Source organism: Lynx rufus, unplaced genomic scaffold, assembly GCF_022079265.1.
Source record: "Lynx rufus isolate CCGP_SWC_20201006 ecotype Redwood Valley unplaced genomic scaffold, mLynRuf1.p SCAF_6, whole genome shotgun sequence".
NCBI classification, from domain to species: Eukaryota; Metazoa; Chordata; class Mammalia; order Carnivora; family Felidae; genus Lynx; species Lynx rufus.
The window spans coordinates 105,938,475-105,963,396 of NW_025814878.1; the positions used below are offsets into that span (position 1 = coordinate 105,938,475).

General features: G+C 53.4%; 2 protein-coding genes across 2 annotated transcripts in view; one reads left to right on the forward strand and one right to left on the reverse strand.

Moving 5' to 3' along the window:
* Positions 1-1,684: 1,684 nt before the first annotated feature.
* On the reverse strand, positions 1,685-19,761 carry GUCA1ANB (GUCA1A neighbor). The gene is made up of 4 exons (XM_047103036.1): positions 19,674-19,761; positions 19,488-19,629; positions 7,697-7,785; positions 1,685-2,016 (listed from the first exon to the last, which is right to left on the reverse strand). Exons 1-4 carry the CDS (start codon positions 19,759-19,761, stop codon positions 1,685-1,687), a joined length of 651 nt encoding a protein of 216 aa, XP_046958992.1.
* A 103-nt stretch (positions 19,762-19,864) lies between these two features.
* Positions 19,865-24,922, forward strand: part of CUNH6orf132 (chromosome unknown C6orf132 homolog) — a 32,301-nt gene continuing 27,243 nt past the window's right edge. The window contains exon 1 of the mRNA XM_047101292.1: positions 19,865-20,009. Coding sequence (XP_046957248.1) covers positions 19,865-20,009 — 145 coding nt within the window. The remainder of the gene's footprint in view (positions 20,010-24,922) is intronic.

Here is a 24,922-nt window from a genome sequence, read left to right on the forward strand (position 1 = left end):
TATTTTGATATTTTTAATTAATTTTTTATTAATAAAAAATTTTATTTATTTATTTTGAGAGAGAGCAGGGGAGGGGCAGAGAGAGAGAGAGAGAGAAAATTCCAATCAGGGTCCATGCTGTCAGCGCAGAGCCCCACGCGGGGCTCAAACTCATGAACACGTGAGATCATGACCTGAGCCGAAGTCAAGAATCAGATGCTTGACCGACTGAGCCACCCAGGTGCCCCCAAAACCTCTGGCTTTTGGCTTTATTTTTTTATTTTTTTTTTACATTTATTTATTTTTGAGAGACAGAGAGAGACAGTGTGAACAGGGGAGGGGCAGAGAGAGAGGGAGACACAGAATCCGAAGCAGGCTCCAGGCTCTGAGCTGTCAGCACAGAGCCCATGTGGGGCTTGAACCCATGAACCATGAGATCATGACCTGAGCTGAAGTCGGATGCTTAATCAACTGAGCCACCCAGGTGCCCCGCCTCTGGCTTTTGAAGGAGAGCCTCCAACAACAACAACAACAAACAGAAAAACCTAGACTCTATCTTGTGACACAACCTTTAGGAGGGCTCATGTCCCTCCTCCCTACTCACCATCTTCTTTTCAGAGAAAGGCGTCCGAGGAAGCCTGGCCAGTGCACTGGCTGCTTGTCTGGGTCTCCAGACATCCTGTCCCTCCATCCCAAGCCAACCCCAGACTCTTAGGCTCCAAAAGTATGCTCCACTGAATACCCCACCCCAGCTAGAATGAGCTGTGAGTCCTAGAAATGGAACCAGTTGGATCCAGCTAGTGGTGCGATGGCAGATATTTAACAACGAGCTCTCTGGAAAGAAGAAACCCCAGATGATGGGCGTTTGCTGGTTTCAGTGGTTACCAACACGAAGTCACTGGCTGTGGCGTTGGGAGGAGATGCCCACAGTCGGATCCCTCAGGACCGTCTGAGCTGGCCCCGGCATAGTGCCGGATCTGCCCCTAGGTGGCGGCGACCGGGGACTCAGGCCAATGCTTTGGGTCAAGTGCCCTCTGCCTTCATCACCCGTCTTCATGAAACACGGCCCGTGAGCCTGACTAACCCGAGTCAGCTCTTCTGGACCAGAGGAGAGACGAGATGGGAAATCCGTCCCGCCACCAACAAACGACAAGTCAGAAGAGACAGGTGGATGTGAAACTAGGGCTGGAGAGGAGGCCCCCCAGAGACTGCGTTGCCCCCTGTGCTGCTTCCCATTTTCCAGGGGTTGCTCCAACCCAGGCCACCGCCAGCTGACTTCTCCCTTTCTTGACTTTGGCGGGCTTGCCAAGCTTGGCCTATGGGGACGGTGTGACCAGCATGGGCTTTGCTTAGGACTGAGGCCCTAGAGGGGGCTTGAGGTCACTCCTGGAGGTGGGGGTGGGGGAGGGGGAGGGGACTGAGAATCAAGTGCTTCTAAGTCTTTGGGCATCTCTGGACGTGACCTGCCTTACGACACCCCTGTGGCCTCAGTTTACCCACCCACAGCCACCCATTCAGATGGCAAGGAAAGGAAGGACAAACTTTAATTGCTGCCGAGAACAGAGACCTCCCTTTGCCACCGGGCGCAGCACAGCTGTCTCAGGCCGGGCATGGTCTGCTCCTCCTGGAGCAAGTGCCCCTCCCCTCCTGGACCCAGGATTGTGGCGGGGGAGGGTGCAGGTGGCGTCTCCCGACCGGGAGGGGCCTAGGAGCGCCACAAGACCAGGTTGGCAGGAGGCACGTCAAAGCGTTTGCGGGTGTGGTCCATGTCCCTCTGATACAGGTAGCCACAGGTAGGCTTCTGCCGGGTGTAGAAGGGGTTCAGGGAGTTGGAGTACTGGGAGGTGTAGAACTTGAACCTAAGCTTGTCCAGGCTCTGCCCCTTCGGGTCTACCACCACAGGCACGTAGGCCGCCACCAGGGTCTGCTCGCGGTCCCACTTCCATGACTGGGACAGGGGAGGGCGTGGAAACTTCAGCTTTTTGCCCGACGGTGTCTTCGGCTCCTGGCTGGGTGCTGAGGGTTTCTTCGAGTCCTGTGGGGATGGAAAGCAGGCCAGCGCTGAGGCATCAGACACCGGGGCTTCCACGGCTAAGCCCGAGGGTGGGAGCGGGGAAGGGGCCAGCAGCCGTCAGAAGCTTCCGGAGCCACCCCCAAGACAGCTCTGCTGGCCATGGAGACAGACACCTCCAGGTAGGGGGCGGCCTTCGGGGCCCCTGACCTGACTCCTGCTGATGCAGACCTCAGCCTGCTTCCCAGAGGCCTCTGCCAGCTCAGAGGCTAAGAGCCGGGCTCATCTTCAACCCGCCCCCCCCATCTCCCCCACGTCCAGCTGTCTGTCTGTCCCTGTCCTCCAAGTCACTCCCATCTGGCCCTCCTCTGCCGCTGTCCCGCCAGGCCTCCCTCCTCTCTCCTGAAGGGTTACTCAGCTTTCCACCAAGCCCTCCTGTCCTCCTGCCTCCCAGCCTGTGCTCTGTTGCTCTCTACTGCCTAGACAAGACATCTCAAGGCCCCTAGCCTGGAAAGCAAGAACTCTGAGGACGGGGCTCCCCTCGCCCTGTGCTCTAGCCGGACCTTCCGCCCATCACCCCTGCTGGCAACGTGTCCTTCCAGGCCTCCTTGCCTTTGTTTGGGGCCGATCCCCCAGCCCGGCATGCCCTCCCTCCCTCCCTCCCTCCCATCCATCAGGGAGATTCTCTTTCCCTTTTGGCCCCGAGCACCTTCAGGGCCGTGCTCTCTCAACCTTACCCTTGACATAATGGCCTCCAAAATCCTATTCCTTGTTTTCCTCCAGACCAAGGCATTTAGTGCGGCTCAATAAAGGCTGGTTCAATTGAACTGGGTTCTAGTAAGGGGTGTTCTCCTTTCAACCAGCCGGCCCATTCTATTTTAGAACACCTCTCATTGTTACAAAGTGACAATGCCAGCTGTTCATAATCGCCATTCTTGGCTGACTGGGCATGGAGGTCTACCCCTCGAGGAGGCCCCCAGTGCCACAAGGATCCCACTGTAGGGACATTTGTTTACCCCCTGGACTGAATTATTTTGTTCACCTTTGACCCCCACACCGTCTCCCAGGTACCAGATGTTCATTTTACTAGGGGCCTTCACAGTCACAACAGCACAGCGCAAAGGACCGATGCCTCGGTGCCAGGCTGGCTCTGTCCTGCTCCTCCAGGCGACAGCTGGGAGGGGAACCCACTTCGGCTCGGCCCAGCCTCGCAGTCCTCCCGGCCACCCCGGGGAACCGGAACCGGGAAGGAGCCCTCGCTACAGAGCTCCTGGAAGTTGAACCCCTGCCATCTTACAGAAGAAATCCCTGGTACCCAAGAGAATGTACGTTCTTTCCTTCTGCATGTAATTTACAAACGCCTTGCCCAACTCAAACCTGCCCAGGGCTTTCTTCCCAAGCCGGCTTTGCTGCTGTAGGTTCCTACCCAGAAATGTGTGTGCCCTCAGCTGTGCGTTTCAAAATTCTTCCTCTCCTTCCAAGCCAGCAGCCCTCTTGACACCTCCTCCAGGAAGCCTCTGGTGCTGCAGCCCCCACCCCTGTTTCACCCTCCTCTGGGCCTTCAGGCATTCCTCTTGGGATGTGGTCCTTTGCGAGGCTGGGACTGGGGGGAGGCAAATGCACATTTTAAGGAGGTGCGCCGAACCCCTTTTTACATCTTGCTGCCCTGGGTGCTGTGCTCGCCTCATGCCAACCCCAAATCCTGGTCCTTCCGGGCTCCTGCTAATGGTTCAACAGCCTGTAAAACGCTCCCAGTGTTCAGGACCACATCCTAGTCCCCTTTGTGCCCCTGGGGCTTCACCCAGTGCTGGCACACAACCAAGCTGGAGAACAGTGTGGAACGGCCTTCCCAGAGCCCTTCAGGCCTGGCCGTGGGGTTAGGAGCGGGGGGACCACACAAGAAATGAGCTATGATGGCGGTAATCAGCGATCGTTCTTCACCATGGGCTCCAAGCACAGCACCAAACTCTTTACATGGGTTATCTCTTTCTAATCCTCGCATTACCCTTTAAGGAAGGTATCGTCATGCGTCCTATTAATAGTTGAGAAAGCTGTAGTAAGGATGTCTGTCACAAGTTTAGGGTCAGGCGGCTGGTGAGGAGCCAGGCTGGGACTGAACTCAGGCCTGGCTGACCCCAGGGTCCACACCCTATACTCCATGACTCCATCCTGTGTCCACCGCCCTGGGAGGACAGGGGCTGCCAGTCTACTTTTGCCCTCATGCGGTCAGCTTGCTGAGCTCCTGATGGGGGTTCTGGGCAGCAGGAGAGCAGCCGAAGAGAGGGGCAGCCGGATCTCCCAGTTTGGCGGGAACGCTGCGGGGCCTCGAACGCTGGAGTCTGAAGTTACCATCTCCTAGCACAGCTGAGGATATGACATTATTTGCTTCACTGGTTCACTCGTTCATTCAAAATGATTCCTCTTATACGCCAGGCTCTGAGTGTGCAGGTAACAGACACCACAACGTAAACTTGTACAAATCGGAGCTTCCTGCCCTCAGCGCCACGGACACTGTGGGCTGATAATTCTTTCGTGTTATTAAAAATGTTTAATGTTTATTTGTGAGAGAGGGAGACCCAGCACCCAAAACAGACTGCAGGCTGCGAGCTGTCAGCACAGAGCCGGACGCGGGGCTCGAACTCACGAACCGTGAGCTCATGACCTGAGCCGGGGTCAGCCGCTTAACTGACTGAGCCACCTGGCGCCCCCGATGACTCTTTGTTGTGGGGCAGTCCTGGACATTGCAGGATGTTTAGCATATTAAGTATGATTCTGAGGATGTGGGGTTCCGGTCCTCTCGACACTGCAGAAGGGCTCAGCCCGTGGCCACGGATCTGGAGATGAGGGAACCATAGCGCATCCCCCCACCCCACACCCCGCCTCAGTCTCGGCCATCCGGATCCCGCACCTCAGGCTTGCGAGGCTGGTGTCAAGAGTGACAGAGGCACGTGCTTTCAGAATGGCTGGGGGGTTTGACCAGAGACCCGCAGAGGGAAGGGCGATAATGTTGCTCATGGGACTGAGAATCTCCCCAGCTCCAGGCACTAGCCGCTCAGCTCTGCAAAAGCTCCTAAGAGCCATTTGAGGTGTTACTCCCATGTCTCAAATGTGGAAGATGAGGCCTGGAGGCATCGAAGCACGTTTAAGTTCACATCGAAGCACGAAGACACCCCCCCCCAGAATTCCCGCAGCTCCAGACTAGTTAGTGGGGGAACCAGGATTTGAACACTCCCCTCTCTCTCTGCCCCAGCCCAGGCCCCGACTTGGGCCCTCCTGGATCTACCTCCCAGCTATGCCCCGGTGGCTGCTACGGCAACATTTGGGGCCTTGGGGTGAGGGGGACCCAGGCCTTGAGCACATCTAGGGATGAGGCCCTCACAGAAACTAGGGCAGAGGGACCGTCCCCGGGGAGGAGGAAGAAGGGGAAAGGGAGGAGGAAGAGAAGATTCAGAGCAAGGAGGAGGAAGAGGGGGAGGAGGAGGAAGCCCAGGCAGCACAGTTTTGCCCTGCCCCTTCCGAGGGCCCAGCCAGGCTCCAGGTGACTAACCCCAGAGGGCTGAGAACACCCCATCGCCTGCCCAGGGCCCAGCACAGCCAGCTCTGGGGGGGAGGGTGGGGCCCGAATGCATACTTTCCAGGTTAACGTCTGGTTTCATTTAACCGGCTCCTCCTCCCAGTCCTCCTATCAAGTGCAGGGGGTTGGGGGGCCGTGAACATTTGGCGATGCCTGAGGCATTTTTGGCTGTGGCAATGGGGATGCTACTGGCCTCCAGCGGGGAGTAGCATCCCCATTGTCACAGCCAAAAGTGGGTAGAGGCCAGGGGTGCTGCTGACCATCCTACAGAGCCAGGACCGCCCCGCAATAGAGAATTAGCAGCACACGAGTCAAGTGTCAAGGCGGAGATGCCTGCTTTAGAGCTTTGGGGAAGACCCCTAACTCCTTCCCTGCTTCCTGCCAGCCTTCAGGCCGGAGGCTTAAGGCCTCCGGGTCCACGGAGCAGAGAAGCCTAGAGGGCAAGTAGAGGGTCTCCCCAGCCCCTTCCCTCCCTTCCGAATCCCACTACCCTATTTCTCCTTGGGGTTCCAGCTGGAGCCAAAAGAAGGATCCCGAACAGACCTCTCCCTCTATGACCCCTCCACCCGCACCCCACAGGCATAGTGTCTGTCCTTGCTGCCAGGGCCTGGAAAGGGGATGGGGGTGACTCGAGAGCGGGGCTTTCCGAGGAGGGCAAGAATATCTCATATGTGGGGGCGCCTGGGTGGCGCAGTCGGTGAAGCGTCCGACTTCAGCCAGGTCACGATCTCGCGGTCCGTGAGTTCGAGCCCCGCGTCGGGCTCTGGGCTGATGGCTCAGAGCCTGGAGCCTGTTTCCGATTCTGTGTCTCCCTCTCTCTCTGCCCCTCCCCCGTTCATGCTCTGTCTCTCTCTGTCCCAAAAATAAATAAACGTTGAAAAAAAAAATTAAAAAAAAAAAAAAAAAGAATATCTCATATGTGGTAGTATTGCGGGTCTGGGAAGACACTGTCGCCTGGAACACTTCAGGCCCAGCGCCCGCCATCCGGGCCTCACTCTCTGGCGGGGAGGCCTTGGGCCCTGTTGAAATGCAAACAGCATCGGGTGAGGCCCTTAAGCCTCCCAGGGCACCCGGTAGCAGGGAATGTGCCCAGGCTTTGGAGTGTGAAGGCCTGAGCTCAGGGCCTCACTCTGCCCTACAGGTCAGGCAACCTTGGGCAAGTCTCGGAACCTCTTTGAGCTTTGGTGGCCTCGCCTGCAAAATGAGGATAATAAGGCCATCTGCTTCACCAGCGTGTCGTGGGGGTGCGATGAGTGTGGGAACTTTCAGGGCACAATACAAATAGTAATTATTATCAGCCTCATCCGGCAGTTCCCTGCAGGTTTCGAACAAGCTCATCTGAACCTTTATGAGAGCCTGTCGGTGTGTGGTGTGCGGTGGGGCAGAGGGGCTGGGGAGGGAGCAGATGAGGAGGCCGAGAGAGCTTGGCCTTAGCTCCCTCATGAGGCTGTGTAGCCTGGGGGCTTGGAGTTCAAATCCCAGCTCCACCGCTCACACCAAGTGCCTGAGCTTTCAGTATTTTATAACACTCTGTACCTCCGTTTTCCCACCTCTCAAGGGGGAACACCTAAAGAACCTATCTCGTAGGGACAGGGAGCCTGGGTGGCTCAGTTGGTTCAGCGTCTGACTCTTGGTTTGGGCTCAGATCACGATCTCATGGTTTGTGAGTTCAAGCCCCACATCGGGCTCTCTGCTGCACAGAACCTGCTTGGGATTCTGACCCTCTCTCTCTCTGCCCCTCCCCTGCTCTTTCTCTCTCCCTCTCAAAAATCAATAAATAAACATTAAAAAACAAAAAACTTGCTGGGTGAAACACTGTTCTAAATTCTTAAAAAAAAAAAAATAGAATCTATCTCATAGGGTTACCACGAGGATTTAATGAGACATTCTACATAAACTGCCTACGCCTCTTGAGCACTCAGGAAGCTTCAGCTGTCACTGTTACTTGTCACAAGTTTGCCTAGGAGACGGGGAAGTGCAGGCTAGCAGCCCAGGAAATGACTCTGGGAAGTGAAGGGGCAGAGGAACGAGAGGAGAGGAATGGTGGCCTGCTTCCTGCTCCCTCCCCCGGGGGACAGCCGGGGCTCCACAGCGGCACTGGTCCCTAAGCCTTTTGTAAGAGGGCCCCAGCTCCCAGCCATGCAGGTGGGCCAGGCTGGGGCCTTCATACTCTCTCCTGTCAATCAGACTTCCTGTGACCTTGGGCTGCCTTGATGCAGCCCTGTAAGGTCATCCCACCTGGGACATCCTTGACCAGGGCCTTTCTTGTTGGTGAGATGGAACTTCTGGTGGTCAGGGGCTCCAGAGCTCCCGGGGACTCTTGGGAGGTACTGGGAGTGCCCAGGTGGGGAGAATTTGCGTGGGCTGGGGCATTGTGACACCCCTTTGACAGCACAGTTCCTTCTGTCTTCCTAAGGAGACACAAGGGCAGGGCTGGGGGCTGAAGTCTCAAGGCCTGGAAGGGTCTTTTAACTTTGGCACTGACCCTGTCTGCAATTCCCTCTTCCCACAATCTCCCAGGGCCTGTGAACTGTGGGTGATGCAGAGAGTAGAGAGAGGAGGAAATGATCCCAGTTATTCAGGTACCTCCAGAAGTCCTAATTTTCCCCCCAGGGGCCCAACGTGTCATAAGAAATTACTGGCAGGGAGGAAACATACCCAACCAACTCTCCATTCTCTCTCTGTCTGTCTCTGCCTTCCAAATTACAGAGACGATGGATGGAGGGAGGGAGAAAGGGATAGATGGATGCATGCATGGATGCATGGACAGACAGAGGATGCGTGGACTGAGAGAGTCGGTGGGCAGGAGGATGAGTGTTGGTAGGTAGACAGACAGTGGATGGGCCAAACCCCCTGATTGGAGCTCTGCTCACCTTTCTTGCCCCATTTCTTGCTATCTTTTCCCTCTACGCAGTAGCTAATTTCTTAAGCATGCCCCACTCTTTTCCCTCTGAGCCTTTGCATATGCTGTTCCATAGACAGGTGGCTGGGTAGGGTGGCTGTGGGTGAATGAATGGATACATAGGTGCTCAGTAAATGGCTAGATTGGGGCGCCTGGGTGGCTCAGTCTTTAAGCATCTGACTTCGGCTCAGGTCACGATCTCATGCTTCATGAGTTCAAGTCCCACATCGGGTGTGCTTGAGGCCCACTTCAGCTGAGCTCAAGCTCCACTTCAGGTGAACGTGAGCCCTGCCTCTCTCTCTCCCTCTGCCTCTCGCGCCCTCTCTCTCTCTCAAAAAAAAAAAAAAAAAAGGCTAGATTGGCAGGTGGTTGTGCTATAGAGGATGGGATAGCAGGCCCATATATATATATATATATATGATATATATATATATAGTATATGTATATACTATATATATATATAATTTTTTAAATGATTACTCATCCTTGAGGCAGAGAGAGCTGGAAAGACAGAATCCAAAGCAGGCTCCAAACTCCAAGCTGTCAGCACAGAGCCAGACACGGGGCTCGAACTCACGAACCGTGATATCTTGACCTGAGCTGAAGTCGGACGCTTAACTGACTGAGCCACCCAGGCGCCCCAAGAGTCAGACTCCTTGAGCTTGACTCTGGCTCTACCATTTTACTAGTTGTGTGACCTTGGGCAAGTAATTGATTCTCTGTAGTTCCATTTGTTCATCTGTAAAATGGGTAGACTACAGGTCTCTGCCTAATAGGGATGAGCAAAGCACTCAAGACAGTGCCTGGCACAGGGTAAACACTCAATAAATATTAGCTATTATTATGCGTGGGCAGATAACTAGATTAATGGGTAGGTGGCTGAATGGGCCATCCTGTCCCCATCTTCAAAAACCTGAGCCTCCCCCCTGCCCCCAACACCAGAGTTAGTAGCACCTTCTGGGAATGTGTCTGAAATCCCACATGCGGGAGGGATCTGAGCTTCTCTCTGGGGTCAGAGGAGGACCAGTGGAAGGGAAATAGAATGAGCCAGTGGCTTCCTGCCCTCTGCCACATTGGCTTGGGCCGGGCCCAGAACTTGTTTCCTTCCTGGCACTGTGTCAGCACTGACTGTCGGTTACGGGGTGGACTTTGGGGCCCTGTGGCAGATTGAGAGTTGGGGTGTTGATGACTTAGCACCGTGCTCAGATTTCACACCCTGATGGTAATGACCCCTAATTTCTGAGCTGGTGGGAGGGCCCAGGAGGGGAGTCTGGCAGGGAAGCGGGAGGAGGAGTGGCAAGCAGGGCTGGCCCTCGCGGAGGCTCTGCTCAGCGACTGCCAAGGCTCTGGGGCGATGGTATCTTGCTTGAGAGAGGGAGAGAAGGTGGGAATGTGGCATTCTGGATGGTGTGGCCAGCTTTGCTGGCTCTGGGGAAAGTGGCTTGGCTCCCAGCCCTGGGCCTGAAGGAGCTGTCAGGAGGGAGCCTGGGAGGTGGGCAGGGACTTGGGGGGAGCGGGGGGTCCCACAATTTAGCACACACTACACCTGGTCTCAGCCAGACGGGGAGGTGCTGGGCTGGTTGCCCCAAGACCTGAAACAAGTCCCATTGTTTCTTTGGGCCTCAGTTTCTATACGTGCACCGTGAGGATATCGGGTCTCTCCATCTTGGACATTTGAAGGAAGGGGAGTCGAATCTCATCCAGAGAACTTCAGATAGGGACCCCTCCCCTGCGACTGACCATAGGACTGGGTCCTGCCTGGTGTGTCCCCGGCCCGGACTGTGCCACCCTCACCATGGGAACCTCAGGAGGGGTCATGGCTATGGAGACCTCCTTTAGGAAGGCCTGGCCAGTCAAACCATATCTGTCATATTTCTTTTGTAAATCACAGAATGGTTACGATCACGGCCTCTGGACCCCACTCTGCCTGGGTTCAGATCCCCCACTGCGACTTCTCAGCTGTGTGGCGTGCCTAAATCACTTAACCTGTGTGTGCCTCAGTTCCTAATCTGCAAAGTGGGGATGATAATAGAATTCACCTAGAAGGCTCGTGTGTGCCACGTGAGCTCAGAGCAGTGCCCGCTGGGAGGTAGGTGCTAGGAGTTACCTTGGAATTGCTGTTTCTAAATTCCAGACGGCACTGATTAAGTCTTGCCTCCTGGAAGCCCCCCTTTCTCTGACTCCTCTGCCACGTTCCAAGCGTGATCTCATTTTGTAGGTCATCAAAGTTCCCGGAGGGTGAGGACTGACTTGCACCCCTCAGGGGGCATTTGGGAAGGACAGGGAGAGCTGGTGAGGGTCAGAGCTGACCTGGAGCACAGGAAACTCACCAAGCACACACCTTGCCACACACACAGCCTCCCCCCCTGCCCCCCTGCTGCTGAAGCGTCCCGCTACCATATCACTGTAAGGAGGCCTGGTTATTTGGACACGCTTTCCACCCCTCTTTACCTACTGTGTGATTTGGACAAATTACTTAACCTCTCTGATCCTGACTTATTTTTTTCCTTTGCTGGGCTTAAAGTACAGACAACTGAGTTATTCATACACCTTGCTCATGGTGCATTATCCTCATTGGTCTATGAAGGCCTCCTCTCTCTTGCATCCATTCTCCCCGTTTATCTCCAAACCCGTTCCCCACCCATCCTAGCCAGAGGCAACCATTCTAATGTACTTAAGGAGCGTCTTCTTGTGCATATGTTCTTGCCAAATAGATATATTGTTGCTTGCGTGCAGGTAGTTTTCATTTACATAAGTAACACTGTGTGTTTTAGATCTCCCACTGTTAAGATCCATCCATGTTGCTGTACCCGCATCTGGTTCCTTGCTCCCCATCACTATGTCCATGGAGTGTATCCACCACATTTGATGTCTCTGCTCCCCCCCAGGACCCCCAGGGACCTCCAACCCCCCCCCCCATCCCCACAAACAACACTGCAATGATGTCACACCCATGGCCCTCTATGGACCTAGGTGGCTTCTTTGGGGAATATTCCTAGAGCAGAATGCAACGGTCATAGACCATGAGTAAATATCCCTTAAAGTCTCCTTTTCTCCATCCCTAAAATGAAGGTATTGCCCCATCCCTTCGCGGGGCTGATGATGGGAGTGGGTTAATGCATGCAATCCACTCGGCCCCATGCCTGACATAGAAGAGACGCTTGGCGGATGGGAGACGTGGCTGCTGTTCCTTCCAGACCTCAGGGAGAGCGGGAGATAAGCCAGACCCAGGAGGGCTCGCAGAGAAACGCACCCAGGGCTCAAAGTCCCAGCTCAAGGGTTGGTCTCCAGAGCCCGTGAGAAGTGTGTGGGGGCTATGCCAATACCTGCAGGGTCTGGACTGGTCTTGAATGTCGCAGGGCCTGGTGCAGGGAGACGGCTGTACCTAGGAAATGGTTCCTGCATCCCATTTCTCGCCCTTTCCTCAGAGCCAGAGTAACCTCACACAGGAGGTCCCAGACAGCTTTGTTGTTCTGCCTCCACTCTGCCAGCCACCGGGCATTTTAGCCAGATGTAAAACCACACCTGAGTACTGGATCTCACCCTCCCGTTTTACAGACGGAGAGACTGAGGCTCAGGAGAGCTCCATGGTCTCACAGGAGGTTAGTGGCGGAAGGGGCTCTAGAATCCGCATCTCCGTACTCCTTAAAAGAAATGCATTCCACGTTAAATTATGTTCTTATTATCTATGGAGTTTTCAGTTAAAGCAAATGACCAGCAGAGCACATTACTAAAAAGTAAAAAACCCCACATGTAGTCCTGGCATTCCAACTGAATCATCTCCGTGGTTCTGTTCCCTTCCAATCCCTGGGCATTTACAAATACACTTTATATATCTATAGTCCCAATCCACATGGAATTTTGTTTTTTGCTTTTTGTACTTAGCAACCTTTTTTTAAACACACAATCTCTGACAATGGGATGTTTTTTGCCTGGTCTTCAAGGTGACCTTGCAGACACCTGCCCCACCCTGTCTCCTGGGCCCCTGGTGGAATTTTCCTTCTTGAGGTTCTTTTGTTGAATTGTCACAGCCCTCTTCCAGCCTGTCAGGGCTCTTTGCTGTTCTCTGCTTAGCCTCTCTATGCCCAAAGTCAGGGTAGGGAACAGGGGCAGGAGCAGGTAGGTACTAAACACCTACCATGAGTCAGACTCTCAGATACCTTAACCCACTATCTTGTTGAATCTCATAATAACCTTACATTAATAGCCCCTGTTTCACAGATGAACAAACCGAGACTCAGAAAGGTGGTAGCTTGGCCATGGTCACACCCTTGCTAAACAGCCGAGTCAGGATTCAAACCTGTTCCCCATCAAGGACCCTTCCCACTATGTCATGGTCCTATCAGTAGAGCCCATGGTTACCAAGGGAAATGAGTCCCTCCCCAGCACCCTAAAACACTCCACCCCCTAGCCAGGGCTGGACTTGGGTCTCCACACTCTCGGGCACCAGGTAATGACTTCCTCTGAGCCCCTTCTCAGGATGTGGGAGTCCACACTAGCAGGACCTCATCTTAGCCTGACCTCATCTCCTGGCACCCTCCCAGCTCAGAGGAATGTCAAAGTCAGGGGGATTGGAGCCCACCCTCCCCTGCAGGCAGAAGAAAACCATTTCAGGAGCTGGTCTGGCATAAGGTGTCTCCAGCCTGGAGCCAGAGGCTAGACAAGATGCTCTGTCGCTCAGTAGCATATGGGAGTTGGGAGCACTGACCTTTGCCCCTGGAGAGCCAGCTGCAGAGACCTGGGTGGGGATGCAGGAGACCTCAGGACCTCTCAGCCTGCCCTTCCCCCATTCAGTGCATTCTCCCAGCCAGGAGTGCCTTGGCTTTGCTGGATGCAGGAAAAAGCCACAAACTTGACAAAGTCCTAGCTGGGTCTCTGGGGAGACCACAACTTGGGGGCCCCAATCCCACCCCACGGACCAGAAGAGGCCAGTAAAGTCGGCTCGTGGAAGTTACTAAGTAATTGCTCAGCCAAGATTTAATTACAGGATTGGGCTTTGTTGCGAGGGGAGCCTGTTATTTGGCTGTTTTCTTTTACTGGGGGAGCAGATTGGGATGTTGTTATGAGTGGAGTGGGGGCTCTGCATCAGGAGCACAGGGCACCCAGCCCAGCCGGACCCTCCCCAGGGGCACTCGGCCTCCGAAGCTGCCGGGCAGACAGGGTACAACGGTGGGGGGGAGACAGCCTGCTCACCATTGAACCCAGGCCTTCAAGAGATGCCCGCCCCCAGCTCCGCCATCATGGGACTGAAATCGGGGTGAGATGAGTGGGGGAAAGGCAGAGAGATCCCTCCCATCCAGACTCCACAGCCTGATGTCCTCCTGGTGCTTGTGATCACACCGTTCCCTCTCTTCCTCTATTCCCAGCCCAAACTAACTCAAACCGCAAGGGGACCAGAAGAGGGAAGAAATGAAAAAACATTTCTGGAGTGCCCTGTGTGCACCAGGCCCTTTGCTGGCACTCCACCTCCATTATCTTACTGAATCTTCCTGTCAACCCCAGGAAGGGCACTATTCCTCCCAAGCTACAGATGAGGAAAACGGCTCTGAGTATTTTTTACTTGCCCTATATGCAAACTGCCCATCAGGACCTTCCTCTCTTCCTAAGAAATGTCCCGCAGACATTTTTCTACCTGTTTCTACCACCAGCACACTAGTCCTGCCCCTCTCCTCTCCCACTTGTATTCATTAACTAAGTAATCAATGAACTGATCAGTTGAGCAGCAACGCTTAGCCCCTTAGTCTACACTTTCTTCTTCCCATCATCCTTCATCCAGCTGCCAGATGAAACCCCTAAAACACAGCTGTTGAGGCCCACCTGGCTGGCTCAGTCAGTGGAGCATGTGACTCTTGATCTCAGGGCAGTGAGTTCGAGCCCTGTGTTGGGCAGAGAGATTACCAAAAAAAAGAATCAAAAAACAAAAAAACATCCACTGCTTTTACCAGGCATCAGTGCCTGCTCCTGGTGACCTCTGACTCCAGGCCAGAGCTCCTCAAACCTTAACGTGATCCTGAGTCACCTGGGGCTTTGTCAAAACGTAGATCCTCTGCTGGGTACCTTAATCCTTCAGCTCACTGAATCTCATAACAACCTGAAATTAATAACCTGTTTTATAGACAAACAAACCAAGGCCCAGAGAGGTTGCCCAATGTCTGGGATGGGGTTTCTACAGTTCTAGTAGATTCTACAGTTCTAATAAGAGTCCAGGTGATGCAGCTGCTGCTGGTTCATGGACCATACTCCTAGACCGTCCGGCCTACTTATTTTTCTTTAATTTTTTTATTATTTATTTTATTATCTCACTTTTATTTTTAATTCTTTTTAATTTTTTGTAATGTTTATTTTTGAGAGAGACAGACAGAGTGCAAGCAGGGGAGGGACAGAGAGAGAGGGAGACACCGATCCGAAGCAGGCTCCAGGCTCTGAGCTGCCAGCACAGAGCCTGACGTGGGGCTCGAACTCATGAATCGCGAGATCATGACCTGAGCCGAAGTCAGACGCTTAACCGACTGAGCCACCCAGTCGCCCCTATTATCTTATTTTTAGGGAGAGGGAGAGGGAGAATCTTAAGCAGGCTCCATGCTCAGCGCAGAGCCCCACATGGGGCTCAATCCCACGACCCTGAGCTGAAATCAAGAGTCAGACACTCAACTGAGCCACCCAGGGTCCCCTCTTTATTGTTAATTGAAGTGTAGTTGACACACTTTTTTCTCTAATTTTTAAACAGCAAATACATGTACATGGTTGGAAAATAAAAAAGTATAAAAAGGCACTCAGTCAAAACTCTCCTTCCCATTTTTGTCCCCCTCCTCTTTTGCGCAGTTACCCCCACCTCCACCCCAAGTAACCACTTCTGTTAGTTTCTTACATATCTCTCCAGTTTCTCTGCGCCGATACAAACAAGATCATACTTATCTTGCCCCAAATAGTAGCAAACTACACACACCATTTTGTCAACAGTTTATCAGTTTATCTTGGAGATAACTGGACACAGTCAGCTGACTCATTCTTCTTTAGAGTTGCATTATTATTCCATTGTGTGGACGTGCCATAATTTATTTAACTAGTCATCTCCAGATGGACAAGTTAGGTTGTTTCCAATCTTACCAACTGGTCTTTTTTTTAAAACTGTTTATTTATTTTTTGAGAGAGAGCGCGTGCAGGGGAAGGGCAGAGAGAGGGAGACAGAGGATCGGAAGCAGGCTTCAGGCTCTGCGCTGTCAGCACAGAGCCCGATGCAGGGCTCGAACTCACGGACCGAGAGATCATGACCTGAGCCGAAGTCGGCCGCTTAATTGACTGAGCCACCCAGGCGCCCCGAAACTGGTCTTTTTAAGCGCATGACACTCTGGCCAACTTTGCTGTGACCTCCTTCCCACCCTCCAGTTCTCAGCTCCACCATGCTGAGTTCCTGCAGAGTCCTTCACGAATCCTGAGAGTGCTCCCCAGATGCCCATCCTGACTGCTGCTCCTCTGAACCTTGTCCCTTTAGTCTCCTTCTCCTCATTTACTTCCCCTTTTCGTCTCTCTCTGTGTCCAAAAAGGCTAAAGCAACTTGAACTTTTTTTTTTTTTTAATTTTTTTTTTTCAACGTTTATTTATTTTTGGGACAGAGAGAGACAGAGCATGAACGGGGGAGGGGCAGAGAGAGAGGGAGACACAGAATCGGAAACAGGCTCCAGGCTCTGAGCCATCAGCCCAGAGCCCGACGCGGGGCTCGAACTCACGGACCGCGAGATCGTGACCTGGCTGAAGCCGGACGCTTAACCGACTGCGCCACCCAGGCGCCCCAAGCAACTTGAACTTTGATGCCATGTCTTTGATTTCTCTGGATCCCTCACAGCTTGTTACAAAAGTGGAAGTTGCATATGAATGAAGCCACTCCCTGGTGGGTCTGCTGGGCTGGTTGGGGGGTGGGGAGTGGGGAGGGGGCAGGGGACAGCTACCCAAGGTGGGAGAGCTTCATGGCTCCAAGATCTCCAAGAAAGAAGCCTCTATTTGGTGCCTGAATGTCTAGAGCACTCGGGCAGGTTCTGATGATGTCCAGGGCACGATGGGGCATCTGGAGTTCCCTTGTGCCCTCCCTGTGTAGGCAGTGGGAGGAGCCATGATAGGAGCCATGATAGGTATGTGTGCATACCCTAGAATGGCTCCTTCCCTTCTCTATTAACATCCTTGTCATCTTCCACAGACCAGCTCCAGTCTCAATTTCCTGGACTGCTCCAGCCCATGCTGACTTCCTCCCCTCTGAATTCCTGTTATCACCATTCTGAACTTAGTCATCCGTGGCCTGCCACCTTGAATCACGTAATCTTTATCTCCCTCATGGCTCATGGAAGAAAGACTTCTGTAATTCTCTTATTTTCCCATGGACCCCCCTCCACCCACACACAGGCAATTGGGAGAGTCTCCACAACTACTCCTTGAATGAACAGCAAGAGGTTCCAGGAGTGCCGTGGTAGTGGGTGGGGTGGGACAGGGTTGACCACAGGCGTGTCTCCAACCAAAAACATTTGGGGAACACAAGTGTTTCTAAAGATGCTCCTGCCTGCCCCCCCCCCCCAATCTGTTCTTCAGTCCCTCCCCTCCTGCTGGGGAATCAGTGACCTCATATCCACAAGCCCTGACAGCCCAACTCATCCTGTCCCTTAACCTGGAACAAGTAAAAGGAACTTTTAAAAAATGTCACCCTAAGGGGTGCCTGGGTGGCTGTCTTTGAGGGTCCTACTTCGGCTCAGGTCATGATCTCATAGCTCGGGGGGTTCAATCCCTGCATCGGGCTCTGTGCTGACAGTTGGAGCCTGGAGCCTGCTTCGGATTCTGTGTCTCCCTCTCTCTCTGCCCCTAACCCACTCGCATTCTGTCTCTGTCTCTCTCAAAAATAAACATTAAAAAAAAATTTTTTTAATGTCACTATCATGAAAAACAGGGGCGCCTGGGTGGCTCGGTCGGTTAAGCGTCTGACTTCGGCTCAGGTCATGATCTCACGGTCCGTGAGTTTGAGCCCTGCGTCGGGCTCTGTGCTGATAGCTCAGAGCCTGGAGCCTGTTTCCGATTCTGTGTCTCCCTCTCTCTGCCCCTCCCCCGTTCATGCTCTGTCTCTCTCTCAAAAATAAATAAACATTAAAAACAAAATTAAAAAAAAAGAAAAAGCAGGGGATGGTACTAAATCAGAGATTAAAGGCACCTGACAAGCAAATGCAATGTGTGAATCCTGATTGGACTGTGGATTGGAAAAAAAAAAAAAAAAAGAAACGAAAGTGACATTTGGGGGATAACTGGGAATTTTTTTTTTTAATTTTTTTTTCAACGTTTTTTATTTATTTTTTGGGACAGAGAGAGACAGAGCATGAACGGAGGAGGGGCAGAGAGAGAGGGAGACACAGAATCGGAAACAGGCTCCAGGCTCCGAGCCATCAGCCCAGAGCCTGAGGCGGGGCTCGAACTCACAGACCGCGAGATCGTGACCTGGCTGAAGTCGGACGCTTAACCGACTGCGCCACCCAGGCGCCCCGATAACTGGGAAATTTTTAATACTCGAGTGTGATAACTGTATCGTGGTCATTTAGGAGAATGTCCTTATTCTTAGGCAATGGATATTGAAGTATTGGTGTGTGGGGGGAGATGGGCCACGATCTCTATAAGTTTCCACCTTCAGCAAAGTGGAAAAAAAAGTGTGTGTGGAGAGAAAGCACAGAGCTCATGCGCGGAAGTGTGGCAACCTGTTCACAATGGGCAAAGCCAGGAGAAAGGCGTACATATAGTCATTTTACTAGTCTTCCAAATTTTTCAGAATGAAAAGTTGAAAAGAATCACCTTTGGTACCTAAGAGCCATGCCATTCCATCTTCTGGGGACCTCAGGGAAACCATGCCGACTGTCTGTGACAGGTCCCCTCCACCCAGCTTCCACTCCTGCTGCCAGGAAGCATGAAAATCTAACACCTTGACCTGGCTCTCCTCTCCTCTCAGCATCTCCCAGGACCCTCTGGGGACAGTTATCACTTCCCATGCCCGCCCCTCCAGGATTGTCCTCTCAGCACCTTAAAGGGCCACCGCCCTCTCTCCCTGGAAAGCAAACTGAACCCTAAGCAGGACAAACCTGCCTTGAGTTTTTAAAAGTTCTGTTTACTGAACTCACCTGGAGTTTATTTTTTTTTATTTTTAAAATTTTTTTAACATTTATTTATTTTTGAGACAGAGAGAGAGAGAGAGAGCATGAACAGGGGAGGGTCAGAGAAAGAGGGAGACACAGAATCTGAAACAGGTTCCAGGCTCTGAGCTGTCAGCACAGAGCCCGACGCGGGGCTCGAACCCACAGACCGCGAGATCACGACCCGAGCCGAAGTCGGCCGCTTAACCGACTGAGCCACCCAGGTGCCCCTCACCTTGAGTTTTTAAAAATCATATTCACTTAATTTCATAGAAAAGAAAAAGAGAATTTTCAAAAATCTATTTATTTTGGGAGAGAGAGGGTGTGCCTGAGCAAGTGAGCATTCAAAAGTTGGGGAGGGGCAGAGAGAGAGGGAAAGAGAGAATCCGTGCTACATCACTGCAGAGCCCCAGCAGAGCCCCAGGTGGGATTGGAACTCAAGACCCTACCATCATGACCTGAGCAGAGATCAAGGGTCAGACACGTTCGACTGATTGACCCACCCAGGCATCCCCCCAAAAGAATGATGTAAACAAAAATGCCAAGATTTAGTCATCCCACGATTCTCTTTGGAGCTCGGTCAGTGTGGATATTTTTCCACCTTTGTCATCAGATAGGGACACTCGTTCATTGCTTTCCCCCCTTTACCTTTTTTCCCATGGGCACCTCCTTACATCCATCCAGGGCTCACGGCCCACATTTTGGAGGGCCTGTAGGACCCTGCAACCTGCTGGCTTTGGCCACCCGTTTCCCCCAGCTTTGGGCACCCACATTGACCTGGTCATGAATCTCTTTAGAGGCAGGAAACTTGCCCGCCTCCTCCTTTCCCCAGGAGGAAAAGGGGTGGAGGAGGAGGGCCAGGAGGGGGACCTGAGGGAGGCCGGTGGCTCGTCTTCCAGGCTGGGCGTGGGCTGGGCGAGGTCCCCAGCCCACCGGGCCGTGCCAACAATGGCCTGTTGTAGAAGGAGGCAGGCAGGAATGCGGCCTGGGGAGTTGGGCGGCGGGGCGGCCGCTGCGGCGGCGGGGCGGGGCCGGGTCTCAGCGGCAGCCTCTTACCTGTCCAGGTAGCTCGCATTTCCAGGCGAGCGGCGGCGCCCGCAGCACCTGTCGCCGGTGCGCGGGCCGGGAGCCCGGCGGGGGACATGGCCTGGTAGCGGCCCCTGGGGGAGACGGTGCGGAGTTCGGTCCGGGACAGGGCAGGCCGAGGGAGGGGAGGTCCTTCCCGGGGCCGCGGGGCCGCAGGCAGCATGAAAAAGAACCAGACGGTGCAGGGCACCTTCAGCAAACTCTTCGGCAAGAAGCACGCCAACCCCCCCAGCACCTCCCTCTACGCCACCAACCCCCCCTGGATTTTCACCCAGGAGGCCCCGGAGGAGGGGATCCGGGACTTCGGTAAGCGGGCCCGGGGTGGTGGCCCGCGGGCCGGCAGGCGGCCCGCGCGGCGGGAAGGGCGGGAGGCGCGGCTCGGCGCGGAGGGAAGGAACACGTTGCAACCTGTGGACGGGCCGGATAGGCGCTGCCGGGAGGGGGAGGCGGCGCGGCCCGGCTGTCCTGGGAAAGGGCCGGCGGGGCAGAGGTGCCGGGAAGGGGGAGACGCTTGCCTCTCGCAGCGGACGCTAGCCCCTCTTCCGAGGTGATCATCCCCTCTCCCCCTCCCGGTGGAAGTTAGGTCTGTGTTATTGTCAGAAAGGCTTCTTAGGGTTTGTAGTGCCTACCCTCCCCTGGCAGCGCTGTAGAGTCAGAAACGTACTCCCCCCCCCCCCCCCCCCCCCCCCCCCCCGGCTCTGGCTGTGGGTTACCTTATCTTTGCATCTTTTTGCAATTTGCATCCCCTGTAACTGAGGGGAAACCAGTGGGATGGGGACAGGAATTGGCTTCTTGTGTATGGGCTGAGGCTCTGGGCCCAAAGAAGACCCCCCATCCCTGCTTTAGCTCACTTGCCTTCATTGTCACCCTGTTACCTCCACTGACCTTTATGGCCACAGAGGAAGTTATAGCCTGGGCCCCTGCTGTTGGATTCCGCTCAGCACCCAGGTTGTCATAGCTGAGACACAAAGCACCTGGACAGGAGCAGGACAAACAAAATGTCACCTCTTCCTGGCCCAGCGGGGGTAAACAGAGCTAACCATATGCCATTTAGCCCTTTCTGAGCCTTTGCTATAAAAAATTAGGTGCATAAGGAGCAGAGGAGAGCGATGACCTCTGATTGGAACTAGCATTTGAGCTGAGAGGGAAGGGCATCCAGCATTTTGCAGAACAAACAGTGGGAGCAGAGGCTAGAAGGGGCAGAGCGGTCTGGAGCCGCAGCTCAGGAACTTACTAACACCTCTGCAAGCCTGTGTCGCAAACACTGACCCCTTGTCAGGTGCAAGGTACCATTCTAAAGTTCTTACGTTGTTGACTTGTTGGACCCTCATCTAGGACTCCCCATCGGGTCGATGATACAGGTATTATAATTCCTGTTTGTCAGATGGGGAGACAGAGGCACGGCCAGATTAAGTAACATGCCCAAGATCACACAGCTTCACGTGGCCGAGCCAGGATTTTGTTAAGTGTACATCTCAATGATTATTAGTAGATTTACTGAGTTGTGCAACCATCACAATTCGATTTGAGGACACTTCCGTTAGCCCAAAACTTCCCTCAGGAGGCAGAGCCGATATTTGAACCCAGCTGTTGTGCTCCAGAGACCACACTCTTAGCCGGCTTGAAGAATTTATTTAGTGGGAGATGAATTTGACTTGAGGGGCACCTGCTGGAGAACGTGTTTCCCACCATGCCTCCCCCACCACACTCCTTTTCTAAGGGGAGACCTCAGAAATGCCTTAGACACTTCCTCTATTTTTGCCTGCACTGCTCAGGCTGCTGGTGGGGATGGGTCGTGCTGGTGAGAGAAGTGGGGGCATCGTGCCCAGGCTTCACCAGCCTGGGCAGGGCTGGAGTGCAAGGGGGTGGGGGGGCAGCTCCTCCCATCCCCAGGGCAGGGCAGGGCCTCCAGCTGACTCAGCCTGGTTGCACCCTGCATGTAGAGGAGTGGAAACAAACATGCCCCCAGCAGGATGGCTACCCAGTGTTTCCGGGGGTGTTCCCCAGGGTGCTGGTGGGTGTGGCCAAGGTCCTCTTCCCTGCTGAACAGGACAAGTGCTTGGAGTTGGGACAGGAGGGGCCAGTGTTGGGGATTCCTTGATGGGATGGAGATATCAGACCTGCCCTATAGTCGTGCCTCCACCCACTCCCTGGGCCTCGGTTTTTTCTTCTGTGAAATGGGGATGATGGCCAGCCTGTCTACAGAATGGCTGCTTGACGTTTGTACACGGCAGTGCTTTGAAGACCCTTAAAAAGAAAAGCCCTAAAGCAAAAACTGGCAAATTATAGCCCTGGCTGAAATCTGGCCCTTGGCCTGTTTTCATAAATAAAGTTTTATTAAAACAGCCAGTCATGCCCATCGTTTACATATTGTCTAAGGCTGCGTTCATGCTACGATGGTATTTTCTAGTAGCCTCAGCAGAGACAGTATGGCTCACAAAGCCAAAAATATTTGCTAGCTGGGTCTTTAGAAAAAAAAAAAGATGACACTATTACATGCTTTATTATTATCAGTTATCAGGTCATCTGACTCCGAGCACTTCCTGCCGTTGCCTCCTTTAGCTCCTCTTCCTAACACTGCCGTAGACCAGAGGAAACTGAGGCATGAAGTGGCCACCTGAAGGTCTCAGAGGGCTTGGGATTCGTCTTCCATAGCATCCCTGAGTCTGTAACATTCTCTGCGATGCAGGTGGTATTCGGCCTTAGAGAGCCGGTGGAATGGAGGGGCAAAATCAGTGTGGAGGGATGTGAGAGGATTAAGGCGTTAAGTGATTGCTCTGTGACTACAGCCATGTAAAAATCTGTTGGCAGAAGGGTAGGCACGGTGCAGTGGGTAGAATGCAAACAGTCATGTGAAGGTGGTGACTGGTGTGTTTGTCTTTAAACAGTTTCCTTAATGTATATTCTAATAACTATCAGGAGAGTTTCACTTAATGCAAATACAGTCCTAATTAAGCCTACTGCCTCCCCACCCCCCACCCCCTCCAGGGATCCTTAAAGGACACACAATTGTTTTTTTAAGTGCCTGAGACAGCAGAGATGTGGATCTTTGCAAATTCCTTGATTAGGGTTGGACTGCAGCAGCTAGAAAGAAGGCAGTCTTAGCTCTTGGATTAATTAGCCAAGCTTCTTTATTCCCCACCCCCACCCACCCCACGCCAGGCAGCAATGGGTCATTCCACTTGCTGAAGGACTCTGTTTCTTGCTTTGTTCCTCTAAATGTAAATTGTTTTTGTGACAACCACCTAGGACACTTATTTAAAAATGCAGATTCCTCGGGGTTCTAGTCAGGCACACAAGGCAGAATTGCTGGGCTAGGGCCCTGGGTCTGGATGTTTCACCAGCTGTCCGGTGATTCTTTTGTACAGGGAGACTTGAGATTTGTGGGGTTTCCTTCCCTAGATGGGGCGCGGCTATTCTCTTTCCCCTTAGGACTTTCTGCAGGTCTAAATAAATGCGTAGGGACTGTAGCCAGCTCCTTGTCAGGAGAACCCTAATGCTCCCTACTGTGGCTGCTGGTTCTGGCATCCCTCTCCTGGGGTCCCCTGACCTTGTGTCTCAGGCCAGACTAAAAGGTAGGAAGCCCTGAACCCCAGGATCTGAGCACATACTTCCTGTTGGGCTAGGCTGGCACCAGGCTCCCAAGAACTGACCTGAGAGTTGACCTGTGCCTTGCAGGGGTGTGAAGGAGACTGTTGTTTACGCCTGTCCCCTGGAGGTGTGTGTAGTTTGCTGGCAGGTCAGTGCACACACACACACACACACACACACACACACACGCCCATTATATAAGCTTCTCTTGTCCCTGTGGTTCAACTCCAGAAAGCCACAGTAGACCAGCTACGGGGTGCTCCTTCTCTCCCAGCCAGTGAATTGGTAACAATAACAATAATGTCACGATGATGATGATGATGATGATGATGATGATGATGATTAGTTATTTACTGACCTTACTTGAGGAAAAATGACACAAAGTCATTTCAGCTCAGGGCAGCTCAAATACTAAAGCGCATCCAGTCACCTGGGACCTTGTTAAGATCAGATTCTGATGTGGTAGGTTTGGGATGGGGGAGACTGCATTTTCAGCGAGTCCCCAGGTTTGCAGACCTTACTCTGAGTAGCGTGTCCCAGCTAGGAAGCAGAGGGCTGGCCCAGGTGCCACCCCCCTCCAGTCCCCAAGGCCCCTCCCTCTCTGTCCCCCGCTCCTCTACCTGTGGCTTCCTGCTCCAGCCCAGCCCAACCTTCAGTGTCCCCTCTGTCCTTGGACAAAGGCCTCTCTCTGGTGCCTGGGTCAGGCCTGCTGGGGCTTGCTGGGGCAGACTGGCCTTTTCAGGTTCCTGTCATGTGGACCTGTTAATTAGCAAGGAAGGGGCCTCATTAACGTCATTTGTGGGTTACCTTTGTGGGGCCCACCTGCTGCTTCCCTGAAAGGCTGGGGGTCTTTAGTGGCCAAGGATTGGATGCTCCACCTCAGTGGGGTGGAGGAGGGGGGTCTGTTTTTGGGTTCTGGATTATTCTGTGTCAAGGCAACAAATGCCCTCAGCTACAGCCCCACCCTTCCTAAACCTCTGGGATCAGACCCGTGCCAGTGTTCTCAGGACCATTCGGGGGCTCCTGGCGATTTGGGGCCCCGCACCATCACCCCAGCCCTCCTCCCGTCCCTGCCAGCTCCTTTCCCTCCTCCGATTTTGGGAGGCTTCTTGCAACATAGGAGTAATGATCCTCATTTGACACGTGGGGAAACAGCCTGAGAAAGGGCTCAGAAGTCCTCAGGCAATACATAGGGGGGCTGCCGTGTGACCCCAGACTGATACCTAGGTCCATTTGTTTCTTTTAGGCGGCACTGCATTTTGAGTCTCTGGAAAAACAGGAGACAGAGGGAAAAGATGCTGGATCCCTGCATTCTTTCCCTGCTGTGCTAGCTGTGACCAGAGGGATTCTACAGTCAGGTTGCCTGGGCTTGACTCACCAGCCGTGGAACCTCAGGCAGGGACTTAGCCTCTCTGAACCTCAGTTTCCTCATCTGCAAAGTGGGAATAATAAGAGTGCCTCCCCCAAAGCTTGTGAATGGGAATGTAGAATCATGCCTAGCTTATAGACATTTGCATTTTTATTATTAATTTTTCCTGTAGTTTGGACTTGTCTGGGATTTGGGGAAAGAGAGAAATGGTGGTCCCAAACCTCGCCTCCATAGAGATCTCCAGGCAGCTTTGGGACTA

Excerpts from the sequence above, each read along its gene's own strand:
- GUCA1ANB (XM_047103036.1), bottom strand. The coding sequence starts at position 19,761 with ATGTCCCCCGCCGGGCTCCCGGCCCGCGCACCGGCGACAGGTGCTGCG. Across the intron at positions 19,630-19,673 it reads AATGCGAGCTACCTGGACAG|CGGCCGCCCCGCCGCCCAAC; the intron begins GTAAGAGGCTGC and ends CCGCCGCCGCAG. Across the intron at positions 7,786-19,487 it reads GAGCCACCGGCCTCCCTCAG|GGCTGCATCAAGGCAGCCCA; the intron begins GTCCCCCTCCTG and ends ATGACCTTACAG.